The sequence below is a fragment of the Balaenoptera borealis genome (genome assembly GCF_965194805.1).
Source record: "Balaenoptera borealis genome assembly, chromosome: 20".
In the NCBI taxonomy this organism is placed as follows: Eukaryota; Metazoa; Chordata; class Mammalia; order Artiodactyla; family Balaenopteridae; genus Balaenoptera; species Balaenoptera borealis.
In genome coordinates, this window is record NC_138879.1 from 45,830,464 (window position 1) to 45,846,156 (window position 15,693).

A 15,693-nucleotide genomic window follows, 5' to 3' on the forward strand; every position below is an offset into this window, starting at 1 on the left:
AACTCTGCACATAGAAGTTTTACCGATGGAAAACAACTGAGGCTCAGCCAGTGAGAGGCACAGCCAGCATCCCAACCAAAGTCTGTTTACTGGACTTCAAGCCTCTTTTACTTTCGCCTGTGCTCCTCTTCCCTCACCCCAGAGGCCATGTCATTGGTGTGTGTTCTGTCTTCCAGAATCCCTTCCAACCACCAAGATGGCTCAAACTAACCCCATGCCGGGGTCTGTGGGGCCATGGAAGGTAAGCCCATCCCCATCACGTGGAAAATTGAGGACTCCATCAGGGCAGGGGGTATAATACCACCTCAGAGCAGGCCCCAGAACTGTGCTTTTCCATGGGACAGTGACCGACCAATAAAACACCAGTTTGTAGGGGAAGTGTTCACCCAAAATCCAGATGCTGTCTCAGGAAGGTTCTCTCAGGGTGCCCCATTTGGACAGAAGAAGGATGACCCCGGAAGCCCATGATGGGTGGGAAATGATACCTAGTTTTCTAGGTCAATTTTCCTCCACACTGCTAAAATCATCTTAAAATAGAGCAGCCCAAGTGGATTATGACATGGAAAAACTGAGGGCCCAGAAATGAGGACAGATTTGCCACCAGATCCCAAATAAATGATTGGACTATGGTCTCCTGACTCCCAACGTGAGGTTGGTTGTAACCACTGCCTGAAGTGGCTGATCCTCAGCCAGTTTCCCTCAACACCCTTACCTTCCTCACTGGGTCAACTCTTGAGTCCTGTTCACAGCTTTGGGAGTTGTCCTCTAGCCAGGTTCAAGAGCCAAGTTCTAGTTCAAGGTATGAAAGGGGTTTATCACAACTCTCCCTTTACTCTTTAGGTTTCTATAGCAGATGTGTCTGGAGAAGCTAAGAAATAATTCACAGGGAGCCCCTGGGTCTCCCAGATTCCTGGCTTCTGGGCCACACTTAAGCAGGAAGCATGGTGGAGTAAGAGTCCACAAATCATTGGTATGTCCACTAGGCCAGCTATCATCCCTGGAGGACAATTCCTATCAGAAACCAATCCCCACGCCTCATCCCGACTGGGCATGTGAACACCGCCAACCAGTGCTATTAGCTCAAACCCTTTCTTAACCCAGTCTACACTAGAAGAGACCTCATCAGGCCTCCTGGGCTGCAGCTAGTGATGGAAAACATAGGGCCAAACACAGGTTAAGATGTTGGCCTGGGCCTCTCTTCTTCCTGATGTACCACTTTCTCGCTCTGTTTTCCCATTTTAATCCCATTTCAGATAACCATCTATGACCAGGAGAACTTCCAGGGCAAGAGAATGGAGTTCACCAGCTCCTGCCCAAATGTCTCTGAGCGCAGTTTTGACAATGTCCGGTCTCTCAAGGTGGAATGTGGCGCGTGAGTATAGACCTCCGCAGAACATCAGGCCCCTTATTTCTGGTCCCTTCAGACATGTGACTATAAAGGTGGAGATCAGGGAAGAAAGATGTTCCCCCAAACTCTAATCATTTCTGGGAGAGAAGCCTCCATACTTAAGTAATCGCAAAAAAAAAGAAAGTCACTACATGCGTAATTTAGTAACTCAAAGCTGGAAGGAACATGAGGTTCTTAGTGGCTTGGTATTAGATTTGGGGGGGATTAAAGAAATATATACCATGGGGTGGGGCAGTGATGGTAATCAGTTCTGTGCTTCTGGAGCCCATAGGCTTCTGCCTGGGATTCCCTCAGAATAGCCACAAGCCCCTTGAGTTTTTCTTTCCTACAGAAAACAGAGAGGAAACTATCAAGCTACAGCTTCACAGCTAACTTCCCTCCTTCATGTCCCAGAGCAGACACTGTTAGCTAATTTCTCTATGTAAAACGGAACTCAACTCCAGAGAGTCATATTAGTTCCTAGGTAGTCTTCCAGGAGTTTCTTGGTGGTGGTTAATCTCCTTGGCAAGGAAGACCCTCTCTTGTTTTGTCTTCTTACTCTTGGCAGGTTAGTTGAGGCCTTGATCATCAGCCTGAAAACACAAAGGCAAGGACTCTACTTTGGCCTAGGCAGAACTGGCCGTGCATGTAGATAGGCTTCCACAAGTTGCTCACCCCCAAAATTGAGCTCTTCAACCCTGAAAGTAAAATTATTTAAGGTGTCATCAGTAACCGAGACCTGGTTGTGAAAAATCAATCTGAGGTGTTTTAATAAATAAGGTATAGGTATATATAGGTATGCAGAAGAACCTACAAAGTGACAAGGAAACAAGAGACTAGTCATTCATCAGCTGCCTGTTCATCCCTTTGCTTCCTTAGAAAGAAGTCAATAGGTTTGGCTGGAGCCAAAGCAATAGTCAGTCACTAGATCCTGAACCTGGAGCTCCAAGTAGAGAATAAGGTAACTTCGAAAGGAAATATAATTTTAGACTGACTTTGCCAGTACTCATTACTCAGGCCAGTGAAGTACACCTCTTCAGTGGATAATCCCAAAACAAATATATTTACAAACCCACATAGTGCAGCTGCCAGCTCATTCTCCACCTCTCATGATAAAAGTATTACTTTGTATGGCTTTAATTGGATATTTTACCCCACTGTTAACATCTAAAACAAAAGATGCCTTCTCCATGAGGCCATGTAAGCCCTGAACACCATGAACAAACACCATTACTTGTCTTCGGCAGCTGGATTGGTTATGAGCATACCAGCTTCTGCGGGCAACAGTTTGTCCTGGAGAGAGGAGAGTACCCTCGCTGGGATGCCTGGAGCGGGAGTAATGCCTACCACATTGAGCGCCTCATGTCCTTCCGCCCCATCTGTTCAGCTGTGAGTCCCTGAAATTTTCATTTCTGTGCATGTGGGGGATGGATAAGAGAGGGTGCACATGGACTGACATTTAGGTTATTTCCCATCAGTTATGCTGAAATGTGGCAGGAAGGATAAAAGTATAAAGAGAAAAGAAAAACACTGCTCCCTTAGTTTCTAAGTTTACCATTTGCTTTTTTTCTCTCCTAGATGGTATTTTTATTAACCTAAAAGTAAGGGCTTCTTATAGGTGGCAGGAAGCGGATACTCAGGAGCCCAGATCTTCAAAAGTGCAATAGGATAATTAGTGAGAGCACTTACCATGTAATAAAAGTAAATCCTGGGCCAGTTAAATTTCAATCTGTGTAGCATTTTACCTAGAAACAGGGAAATGCTGAAGTAACCCTTTAGTACAGTGGGATGACTGAAGAAGTAGGCAAGAGCTCCAGCACCTCTTATCTTTGATTCCTAACTTTCTTGTTTCTAACACTAAGCATTATTCAATCATGCATCAGAATGGGATGCTTTTAGTCTTTTGGAGAATTCAAGCAGAAGCAGGATGACCTTGAGGAGTGTGTTGAAAAATGATCCCTACATTGGGAGTAAGGCTAGGCTAAAACCTTTTCAAATGTTCGTCTATATCATGTGATTTTCTCATGATTTTAGCTGTTAATGATCTCATCTTAGTTTAAAGTTCTACCAAAATTCAAGTAGTGGAAATGGTAAACTAAACAGCTCTAGAACTAAAAGGTATTTCCCTATCTGGATGTTTTCATCTCACTTTAACTCTGATTTTTTCCCTCTAATGTATTGATATAATTTACACATAGTAAAATGCACAAATCCTAAGTGTATATTCTTATGAGTTTTGAAAAACATGTACACCCACATAACCAACACCCTAATCAGATAGAGAACAATTCCATTGCCCCATAAAATTACCTTGTGTCCCTTTCCAATCAATTGCTCCTTTCCACTTGCTATCACTAAGGCTAGTTTTGCCTGCTTCTGAACTTCATAAAGGTTAGTCTCTGCCTTCTTAATGCTTGTGTAGTCTTCATATCCCCTACTGGACATTTACATTGTTTCCAATGCCATGCACACACACAAACACTTAGGCACACATGGACTTACTTTTCCTATCAATTTGTGGGATCTTTTCCACATTACAATTAATCCTTTGGTTGCCTATGTGTTTCAAATATTTTTCCTGCTGTCATAATTTTCTTTCATTGGTCTTTCGTTGTTCCAAAGTATATCAGTTATTTGTACATTTTAAATGTTATGGTATTGGGACTTCCCTGGTGGCGCAGTGGTTAAGAATCCACCTGCCAATGCAGGGGACATGGGTTCGAGCCCTGGTCCAGGAAGACCCCACATGCCGCGGAGCAACTAAGCCCGTGCGCCACTACTACTGAGCCTGCGCTCTACAGCCCGCAAGCCACAACTACTGAGCCCACGTGCCACAACTACTGAGCCCACGTGCCACACTACTGAAGCCCGCGTGCCTAGAGCCTGTGCTCCGCAACGAGAAGCCACTGCAATGAGAAGCCCGTGCACCGCAACGAAGGGTAGCCCCCACTCGCCGCAACTAGAGAAAGCCGGCGCGCAGCAACGAAGAACCAACGCAGCCAAAAATAAATAAAAGACCTTTAAAAAAAAAAAACTTAAATGTTATTGTATTAAATTGGATTAAACAGGATTACCCAATTTTTAAAATCTCTGTATTGCCTGAAATATTTTTACAATTAACGATCATGTACTTCCTCCTGTAAACCAGGAGAGTTTTGAGTTTGATAAATGTGGTAAAGAATTACAATGACAGCCTTAACACTGGTACTAAACTTAAAAAAAAATTTTTTTCTGCATTACAGAATCATAAGGAGTCTAAGATTACCATCTTTGAGAAAGAAAACTTTATTGGACGCCAATGGGAAATCTGTGATGACTACCCCTCCTTGCAAGCCATGGGTTGGCCCAACAAGGAAGTTGGTTCCATGAAGATACAATGTGGAGCGTGAGTGCATCTCAGTTTTTCCTCCCCCAGACATTCCTCTATGGAAGGATTTAGGTTGACTACTCTCATACCTTTTTTCATAATCAAGGTTAATTTTCAGCTGGCTGTAGGTATCTGCTCACAAATGGTGCCTGGCGTATTTAGGATGGCTCTTGTTTTCTAAGCCTAAAAGCCTTCCATATCATTGTGTTGAGGAAAGAGGCTCAGGTTTGGGGGTCTTGACCAGGTTCCTAACTAGTTTTAATAATCCAATCTGCTTTGGCTTTTCTAGCTGGGTTTGCTACCAGTATCCTGGATACCGTGGTTATCAGTATATCTTGGAATGTGACCATCACGGAGGAGACTATAAACACTGGAGAGAGTGGGGTTCTCATGCCCAGACTTCCCAGATTCAATCAATTCGCCGTATCCAACAGTAGTGGATTAAAAGCTCCAAGTAACAATTTCCCAAGCATGAGACCTTGCTAAGCAATCTAGAATGAATTTTATGTTCTGCTCAGATATTGCTTCCAAATGTTAGCTGCTGAAATCCACAATAAATGTCATTAAAAAAAACCCTACAACTTTGTAGACTGAATTAACTACCATGCTTTATAGAAATCACATTTACATGGCTGAGAATCTTAAAAGACAAGCTTCAATAAAACCCCAAGTTCCCTTTTGTGTCCTTGCAAGTCACTTACCTGGCCAAGGACAATGATTCCCTATTTCAAAGAACATGAAAGCATATAACCCAAATGTATCAGTGTATATAGTGACAGACACACTTTTGGTAAATGTTTTTTCATCTTTTCTAACCCTGACTCTAATGTTGATGTTAGCACTGCTTTTTTTCACTTGTGACAAATCAATGCTAAACAAACTTAGGAAGCTTCTCAAATATGCATTGCCATATTGCTTAATTGCTTAGCTCAATTTCGGTTTCTTACTTCAACTGGAAGAACATAAGGCTCAATGTCATGACAAAAGGCAGGATAGCTGCTCTCACAACCGATTTTTCCATACACATGCCAATTCTTAAGTACCTTAATAACCTGTATGATTAGAAAAAAAACCATGACCTATGACCATGCTATATTTAAGACTTAAATTATTTGTACATTTGACACTTTGAAAAAAATATTATCAATGTAATGATAACTTAGTTTTCAGTAGTTTTTTTGAATTAAAGCACACAAAAGATGATAACACAAACACCTCAGAAACTTTAAAATTTTTTATTCAACAATGTACACTTATTGTCTCTTAATTTGATCTACAAATTTCTCAAGTTTTTTTTCTGATAAAATAAGTAAATCTGGGTATGGATGTAGAGTGTTTGTAATTTGTATTTTTAAAACACTGAACATGAAGTAAGACACCAATAAAGGAAGATCATCACGTAACTGACGCTTCCTCAGAATCCATGACATCAGAAACAGCTATGGCAAATACCTAAGCATTTAGCAAAAGGGTAAATTTCTGGCCACTGTTCTTGTATCTAGAAAAGGCCTATCATTCTGACTGGGCAAAACAAACACTGAAAAAAAACATTTTTTAAATCGGGAGATGGAAGGGAAAAAATCCTCTAACCTAATTGTAGCCCATTAATTGTCCTTTCCCCCAGATTAAGAGGTAACTCAGCTCCTAAGTGCTGATGCACACAAGACACAGAAATTACTTTGCTCCTCCAATAACGTTCTAAGACTGAACATGTGAACTACTGACAGATGCTGAGGAGTAGCCATAGCCATCAAAGATGATGCTATACTCCTGCATTCATGCCTTTTAAGGCCATGCATTATGGGCCACCTTTCACATCTTGACTAGTAGACTTAGATTTTAACTGTCACTTTCAGTGAAGGTACAGAAGGGTTTTGCTGTGTTTTCAAAGACGACAACATACATTAAGAGCACACTTGATGATAGAGAAGTAATATTCTTCTATACATAGGAAAAAGCTATAAAACAGAAATATTTCTTTTATATCTAGGAGCAAGGGGAAAATACCATTAGTATTATCTCTACTGAAACATATTAGCCTCTTCTACAAAGGTCCAGAAGAGAATATAAAACAATCTTTTAGAAGATGATTTGACAAAACCTGGCCAGTACATCTACACAACCTTTAAGTACACATACATGTGAAGTAAAGCTATTTAGTACATGCAGACTGCAGCAATTAAACCAAATCAGCTCAGTTTCTAACTTGTTCTAATCAGCTTGGGCAGTTTTAAAAAGATACACATCATCTTTAACCTGTGCTTTGATCTTTAAACAACTGAATGATTCTTATCTCAAGTCAGTCATTCAGTAAACCAAATTTATGTTAAAGCAAAGGTAAAAAGGCTATCCTACCTTTAAACCAGGTTTAGAGGTTTAACATAGAATTGTCACAGAACTCCATGTGGCAAAGGTCCTTCCTTCACTTCAGTTTCAATTACTTCCCATTTCTATTTGATCAAATAAACGAAAATTTCATTGAAGAGTATCCAACAGTTTGTAAAGCTGATAAAACTGCCCTGTTTAAAAAAAAAGCCCTTTAGTAGACATGAGTCAAGCTCTCATTTTAAACCTATGTTATTAAAATAGGTGCCAATTTTCCTCTCTTCTAGTTCCACTGATGAGCTAGCCCAGAACTCTAACTTTGAGCCATGTTTCTAAACATGGTAAAGCTAAGAGCAGCAAAGTAATAAGGATAGGTCACTTTTGGTAATGACACACAAATTAAACTTTCAAAACATGTGCATAGCTTTATTCATCTACTTAGATCTAACCTTTTCATGGAGCTTCGGCAAAATTCGAGTGTGCAAAATGCATTTCTAAAACGTAATGCAAGCAAAGCTTTTCACATTTACACTGGCAGGAAATACAGAGAAACTAACAAGTCACAGTAGGGAGAGTTCAGATCTTTTTTTTTTTTTTTTTTTTTTAATGACAGAATTGCACAGTTCATTATTTTGAGACAATTGTTGCAGACATAAATATTTAAAATTTTCTAAGCAAGGTGCTTTAACAATAAAAAATTTGAAAGTTGGAAAGAGCCAATAACTTGGATCATAGCTCACATAGAATTCCAAATGAAAGTGGACTCCATTATCTCCCTAGATTTTGCAAACAATGCTTTTTCTAACACTAAAGGAAACAGCAAGCTGAAACTTTTTTCAAAGCACACAAGAAATGGTGTCATCACATTACTTGAAGGTGCTGAGCGGGGAGGGAAAGGAAGTGAAGAATCCTTTTACTATTTCCCACTACAGAACAGCCACTAACAGACTAAGGAAAAAAAAAAAAAAGAAACAACCAAAAAAGTAAATCAAATCACTTCCCAGTTTATAAAATAGTTCCAGTTTGTGACGAGATCTGTAACTTTAAACAGAGAGCACCAGTTGGGCGATAGAATGAGCATTTCATACTGCATAAAAATTAGTGAGGTGGTAAGAACCATCAACTATCTCAGGCATTGTAACATGGCCTTTCCAATTTTTTTTTTTTAATATACATGCAAGGCACATTGATATAAAAATAGATCTCTGGCCAACAAATATATTAAATAAGCAAATTAAAATTTTGGCTTTGCAATATTGGCAACATCAAAATATAATCAGATAGCTTTGGACCACATCTCTCTCTCACATTCTTCCACCCCATTTGGTGTTTTTCCTCCATCATATTGGGTTCAATCTCCTTCAAGTTTGAGTATGTGCTTGAGAAATGACTTTTCCTCTTGTCAAGTAGCAAAAGTTTATCTTTCCTAAGTAAAAATACGCTAGAGAAGCAGAATAGTTGGTTTTGATTGATTTGATTAAACTAAATCGGATTGGCTTGGGGCAACATTATTTCTCCTCTGTATACAAACAAAAATAAGCTCCCAGTATATATAGTAGACAATTGTTTTCTTTCTAAAAGATCAGCAACAAACCAATGATACTTCCTTTAAGCCATTCTTCCCAACTCCTCTTTTTGAGGCAGAGGGAATAACAGAAGCAAAATTAAGATTTAAAAGATTTTCAGTAGTAGAAGACATTTTAAGGCCAAAATGTGTAATACTAACAGAATTTGTATTTTCCTAAGTTAATGTCCTTCATAGGCCAATACCATAAATAATTTGTACTGATCCCCTCCCAAAGAGAATTTTTAAATTCATTCACTTTTGTTAGTGGCTGTGCTACAGGAAATGTATCAAAGCAACCTATAAAGGTGTGGTATATAGTAATGTAAAAAGTGCATCACATTCTTGATTTTTCAGTTTCTCATAGCAGCAGCAGGATTAATCCAAGACAGAAAATAGTTGTATTCTCATCCTAAAAATGCAACAATACCTAATGAAATGTATTCAATATCATGAAAGGATCCTCCTCCACGGAGGATAAAGGAAACAGACAAACAGGGGCAAACTAAAGGCATTCATTCATATTTACATATTAAACCACTTTTGTTAACACCAAATCTTTACACCTAGCAAAAGAAATATTTAAGAATAAAGCAGACATTACTAAAGCAATATCCATTTTTGGAGCCTTTGTTTAGCACCTGAGGAGAAAAGGATTTATGGAAAGCTCTGCAATTTACCTCAAGTTGGTTTTATTGGTCTACAGAGTAAAATTTTGATATGCAATCAAAGTGAAACTGAACCGGAAAATAAATGTCTGTAGCTATTTTAATAAGGCTGTAGAAAAGGGATACTGCAGTACTATAAAATGGCTTTAGAACTCTGGACATAAACAAAATCTTATGGACAAATAGGGAAGTCTGAATCAGCAGACCCACATGTGAGGATGGCTGTTCCATAGGTTTCTAGCCCATAACTGCTATTTGACACTCCCAGTAATGCAAAAGCAACATACCATTCATGCTTCACTGGGTGTTTTTACTGTGTAGACAACTATTTATTCGTAAGACCCTTCTTGAGTAGCAAAATGGTGTGAAATTTAATTTAAAACTCGGTAAATTCTGAGTGAAGTGAAATTTTGCTTTTGAGTGAAGCCAATGATTCATCATTCTTTAAACCAACCCAGGGTGGTCCTGGTTCTCACATATCTGAACAGATTGATGTATATTTAAAAAGAAACATTTTAAGATACTTAAAGCAGAAGCCCATCTTTCTCACTATAAAAGAATCCTGGTGCTCTGTCAATTAATTACATTAATGAAAATAACATCAATATTAAGAACTAATGATAACCTAATGCATCTCTGCAAACATAAAGCAGCTATTATTCTTCTAGTCTTATCCTCTGCCCCTCCCCTTTAAACAAATATCACCATTTTTTGGGGAAAAAAGCTGAGCAAATTCTACCCTTTCTTTTAAAAATTCAACAGTAAAATTATGGGTAGGACCATTAAAAGACACTGCCTGATCAGAATCTACAACTGGTGCAGCATTAACAGACCTGATCATAATATATATTTGTCCCACTACAGTGTCTGTTTTACACAGTTAGCACAGGTATACAAGAGGGATCATGTGTTATTTGAGGATATGGTTCAGTGGCATAACTATTCTCATAATCCTCGGAAAGTGTGGACTTTTAATCTGTTTCTAGAACTTGAGGAAGAAAGCCTTGAAAGAATGACTTCCTCCTTATTTAGAGGAATTTAAAATCAAAGTCCTCTTCTAAATTTCCTTGACTGTGGCCATTTGGTACATGACATACAATTTCACTAAAAAAGTTTACAGCAAAAAATAAACTATTAGATGCCTCCAACTGGGTTAGCAACAAGCCAAACAACCAAGCACGCAACTACCACTGCTATGTAATGTTTTGTGAAAGAAACACATTTTGTACTGTGCACAACACTCATTGAGGTTTGTCATATTTTCCCTAGAAACTGTTATTTGAAAAAACAATGCAGCACTTTTTTTCCTTTATAAAATTTTTGCAGATTCTGTGATGATTAGGGTAAGCAGATGATTAAGGAAAACAGCAAAATTCTAAACCTCTCCAGCCATTTACTTCAAGGAAAAACAAACTGCCATTAACAAATTCCTAGTTATTGTCTATCCCCTCCTAGAAAGTAGAGGAGGAGGAAGGGCTAACTACAGATGCTGTAAATACACTGTATGTGAAAGCTCATTATTACTGAAGTCAGAGGAAAGGCTATGGAATTAACTTCAGTTCAGCAAAGTGGGGTGAATGAAGAGAAAGATAAATACACCCTGTCTTTTGTGGGGAAGGGGAATTATTCAAGACATCTACAAGAGAGTGGTATGTGACACAGACACCTACAATCAAGACAGATTTAAAAAAGAAATCTTCACCCTTAATTAGTATCTTCATAGCTATTAAAAAAATAGGTCATGATTTCATTCTTAGTGCCATTTTTCAAATACTACCCTTTTAAGGATTAAAACCACCTGACTTTATTATTCTGTGTAATGAAAACAAATGGCACAAAATAAATACAAGTTCATTCTCTGAATACTAATATAATGTCTTACACACATTCATTTACTAATTTTTAATATCTCCTTCTCTCTCACACACACAAGCACTCAACACACACACACACAGACACACACCTTTTCAGTCTTTATAATGGAGGGATGTTAAAAACCCCCTCTAGACTGTATTTGGTTTATGCTACAGTACTAATACTCTGAGTTGAAGAAAAATTCTTTATACCGAACAATAACACATCAATGTTATTTAAATGTGCTAAATTAATCACAGCTGAAGCTTACACAAAATAATCAGAAAACATCAACTCTTAAGATTTTTTTTTTTTAATAAGTGCTCTGTAAGGAATTGTGTAAGGACCTAAGAAAGATTGCGACAAGTAGAGTTAAGTGTTACCAAACAGCACAAAGGAGACATGTCTCAAAGTCCTGCTTGTACCTAGGCAAGTAAGTCCATTAACCCAATGCCCCCAAAATACTGACAGTTAATATGATGGGGCACTAGGGTTCCAGAAGGTTAAGAGACATCCCTAACTCTATACCTCTAACCATATAATCAAGGAAATTTCAGTGGGGAAATCAAAGTGAAATGTTGCATTGTTTCATTTAGAAGTGAGACTCAAAAACCTTTGGACGAACACAGAGATGGGGTACATTCTCTTTTTGGCTTCTCTAAACATGGAGGCCTGAGGGATATGGAAGGGAAGTAGGAAAGCAATGACAACTTTCAAAAGATATTTTCAAGTAAGTGTTGCTTCTAAATTAAAAATTCAGATGCGGGCTGTTTTTTTGTTTCCTTTTAAAATATGTATTCATTCAACCTCTGTATATCACAAACCCAGAAAGTTTCTTGTGAGTTGTGACACAGAAGAGCTTTCAAATTCCAGGTAAGCAAAATGGATGTTTAAAAAAAGGAGGGTGACAAGGGGAGAGGGAGAGAATCTGGCCCTAAGGCGACAAGTGGTTACACAAGGCAATTGAACACACAGCAGAACTTTAAAACCTGTAAAACAAACTGGAGCCTTTTTTTTTCCTTTAATCAACCTTGTATCTTTTTTTTTTTTAACCTTTTGAAAATTTTTATTAAAAAAAAAAAACACAAAAACACAGACTTCTTTCACTTCAGTATGTGGTATGATGCATTTTCCAGTTTGTTCAATGCTTTAAAGCTCAAGGATGCCTCTACTTTCAATTGTACATGGGCCTGAAGCATCCTAGCTTTTGGCAAGCAGGCAGGAGACTCAACAAAAATCAAAATAGAACAAGGCAGACTAAATGCAGGGCACATCTGTAAACATATTATACATTTGAAAATTACAATATCTGTAAAAGTGATACAGTTTACAGGTGAAATGAAACTATCTGGAACTGGCCTACCACAAGTTTCTGAACCTGGACTGATACAATAAGTTATTATATATATATATTATGTATAAAAGTTTTGTTTACATCAAGTGGAATTGGCAATCCATGCTTATACTTTTAAAATCTAAGCAGGGCAGAAATCCAGACTATAAAGATATTTTCTCTACTCTATGCTGAGTCCAACAGCTTCTTTCACAAACTACTTGTTAAAAGCCTCAAATAATCAACAAAACAAGAAAACTCATCCATACTACGGTCGCTCAAAACTGGACATTTCTTAAGCAAAAGGGTTGAGCAAAAGTAGTTACTCTCTCCCCAAATACCCCTGGGGATCCAGTCTACTGTTATTAGAAGACTACATCTCTCTATATAAATGCCCTGCTATTTTAACCTGTATTTGACATACATGGATATACTAATTTCTGTGTGTGTGTGACGCAATGCTATGTCAGGCCAGAGAACTTGTTTTTATGCCACTAACACCACCCAATCTTAAATTGGACCCTTAGTTTCTGCACACACAAAAAAATTTATTTTAGCATGCTATATACAAGCTGCAGTGCAACAGGATGGTAATGTGATGATAAGACAGGGCTAATGCTCTTCTCTGCCCAAAAGAAAATTTCCAGAATTTCACATTATTTTCTTTAAAAAACCCATTTGCTCTAGTATTAAAATATATTTATTAAGATATAATTAGAAGCTAATAAGCTCAGAAGTATAGCCTGAATGGACACACCTTCTATAGGCAGGGTTTATTACCTCCTCACTGGCTAAAAACATGAAGTTTCATAGTTTTCATGGACTTTTTTCTTCCCCCTTGAGAAATTAAAATAGAATTTACAGAAAGGTACAGAAGTTTCTCTTCAGATGTTTGATGAAAAACAAGAAAAACAGCACATTTAGTGTTAGTGACAGAGAGCAAGTCTGGAGCACCTACAGTTGAAAAGCAGAATATATTTTTGCTCCCACTTACACAATTACATTAAAATATGGGCACAGGAGTATTTTTCCATATTAAATATCTAAAGCCAATTGTTTGTTCTGTAACTTTTCTTTAAATGACACTCATGGATTCTTTACTTATTAAAGTCCAATATGTAACCAAAGCCAAGTGAACTATGTACCACCAACTATTCCAGAACTGTAGAACTTCAATGCCCTCCCCTATCCCCACCCCACAAAAAAATAAAAGGAAAGAAAGAAAATATTTCCCCAACAACCCACAGAGGCTGCTTAACTCCTGGCAAGACATGCAAATCATATTCGCTAAAAAAATACACCCCTGCAAACTTCAAGGCATTTTATCCAGCATTCTCGCAGGGCTCATAGTATAACCAAAAGATCAAGGGAGGAGTGGGGGAAAATGTTGAATCATTCTGGGTTCCCCGTGATTAGTGTATCACTTTAGTCACAGAACAAGATACAGAGATCTTTTAAGTGGATTTGCCTTTCCAGTGGGTCATTTGTTGCCCAAGTTGATGACAGCAGGAACTTTAGAACCACGCTTGTTAATAAGTCCATATTCATTAATCACTTGCATTCACACTTAAAAACGAAAACTAACAAAAGAAAAAAGAAAAAAAACTATTCAGTACCAGAGATTAAATAACCATGTGTAGTCTCTTGAAATAAATTTGATTCCTTAAGAAGTCTAATTACTTTCAGGTGCCTTTTTTTAAATAACTATATATATATATGTATATATATATATATATTTGTATATATTATCCTGTGATTCTACTTATGGTTCCTCTGCTGCGTTGAAGATCTAGGAGCATAAAAGCCTTGTGTCCCCCATGAACGGTGGCTCTAATGCTGCAGAAAGGTTACAAATAGGCAGTCTGGTCCTTCATTGATCTGGACTATCCATGGCTTCATTGTAAGTGATTATCCTTTTGGGATCTGGAGGGAAGTTTAAAAAATAAACACATAAATAAAAACAAGGTCTGAAATCCCTAAATGCCCATGTTCAAAAAACAAATCCCAAATAACCATCATCATGTAAACTCCTTTTATGAAAACACAATTTAAAGACCATTTCCTCTTTGTATCAACACACGTGTGACCCACTTTTTTTCACCCAAATAAATCCACCTCAATGGATTCCCAGCATAAAGGTCCTCGAGCCAGTGAGGGCCTCAACGCCTACAGGTTAAGAGGGTTGAGTTCAGTTAACCAGGACAATGTGCTTCTCCTGATTATAAAAGTAGCACATTTGAAAAAAAGCAGACAAAGGTTAAGTCATCAATAATCCAATACTAAAGTAGACACTTAGATTTTCTTTTGTTCTTCTCAGCAAAATGAAGTCAAAATTTATTTAAGCAATGTGGATTGTCTATTAAGGAACTGTTCAAGAAACACCTAACACCAAAAACTTCAGGTTAAATTAAAGCAAAACTACCAGTTCAGTCCTAATTATGACTTATTTCTTCCCTCTAATTTCCCATAGCACCACCAGACTTTATTCTCAGCAACAGCAAAAACCTGTGGATATCCTAGGTTCAAGTATAAAACAGTCATAATGTGCCTGGGCAAAGACTCCAGTGTTATTTTAAATTCCCATTATTTATCTGTATGCCCCCCTCTTCTGGAGAGCAATGTTTTTATTACATACTACGTCTATCTACCCTAAGAACTTTTTGAAGTACACATGCTTTAATAAAAATAAAACTTGTCAACCTAACAGAAAAGTATAAAGGCCTGAAAATAATATCGAAGAATTCAAGCTCACCTGAGGCTAAGAATCAATCTTAGTTCCGAAACAATATCCTTTCCAGAACTCCAAGGGACATCCATTAGCAGCTTGCCAGGAAGGCAATGCTCAATTCTTAATAGTTAATAACCATTTTAGAGTAAAAAACAGGTAGGTCTACTTCTGCAGGGTATATTTTCTAGTCCATGTTTTAAATTTGTGTTTGAATAAGAAGGTACACAGAAAGCAATTCAAAATAATTTAAGAGCTTGCTAGTTATTTTCAGGTCATGGCTGTGTTAGACAAAAAAGACCTGGCCTAAGAATAAGAGAGAGGATGGAAGAAGAAGCAATGCTGGAAAATCAGGGAATCTTACTTTCTAGTCCGGACACTTTCTAGTTTATATAGTAACCTCTCTGTGCCTCAGTTTCCTAATTTGTAGTAAGAAAACAGAATTTCTCATGCCTTCAAGTTCTGAAATT

At 37.8% G+C, this 15,693-nt stretch overlaps 2 protein-coding genes across 2 annotated transcripts in view; one reads left to right on the forward strand and one right to left on the reverse strand.

Moving 5' to 3' along the window:
• Window positions 1–234: 234 nt before the first annotated feature.
• CRYBA1 (crystallin beta A1) lies at window positions 235–8,072 on the forward strand (the record flags this gene model as incomplete). The annotated part of the gene is made up of 5 exons (XM_082374558.1): window positions 235–241; window positions 1,210–1,372; window positions 2,635–2,776; window positions 4,630–4,772; window positions 5,044–8,072. The coding sequence occupies 5 exons, from the start codon at window positions 235–237 to the stop codon at window positions 5,189–5,191; spliced, it is 603 nt and encodes a 200-aa protein (XP_082230684.1). The 3' UTR covers window positions 5,192–8,072.
• Window positions 5,975–15,693, reverse strand: part of NUFIP2 (nuclear FMR1 interacting protein 2) — a 29,203-nt gene continuing 19,484 nt past the window's right edge. The window contains exon 4 of the mRNA XM_082372722.1: window positions 5,975–14,421. Coding sequence (XP_082228848.1) covers window positions 14,369–14,421 — 53 coding nt within the window. The 3' untranslated portion in view covers window positions 5,975–14,368. The remainder of the gene's footprint in view (window positions 14,422–15,693) is intronic.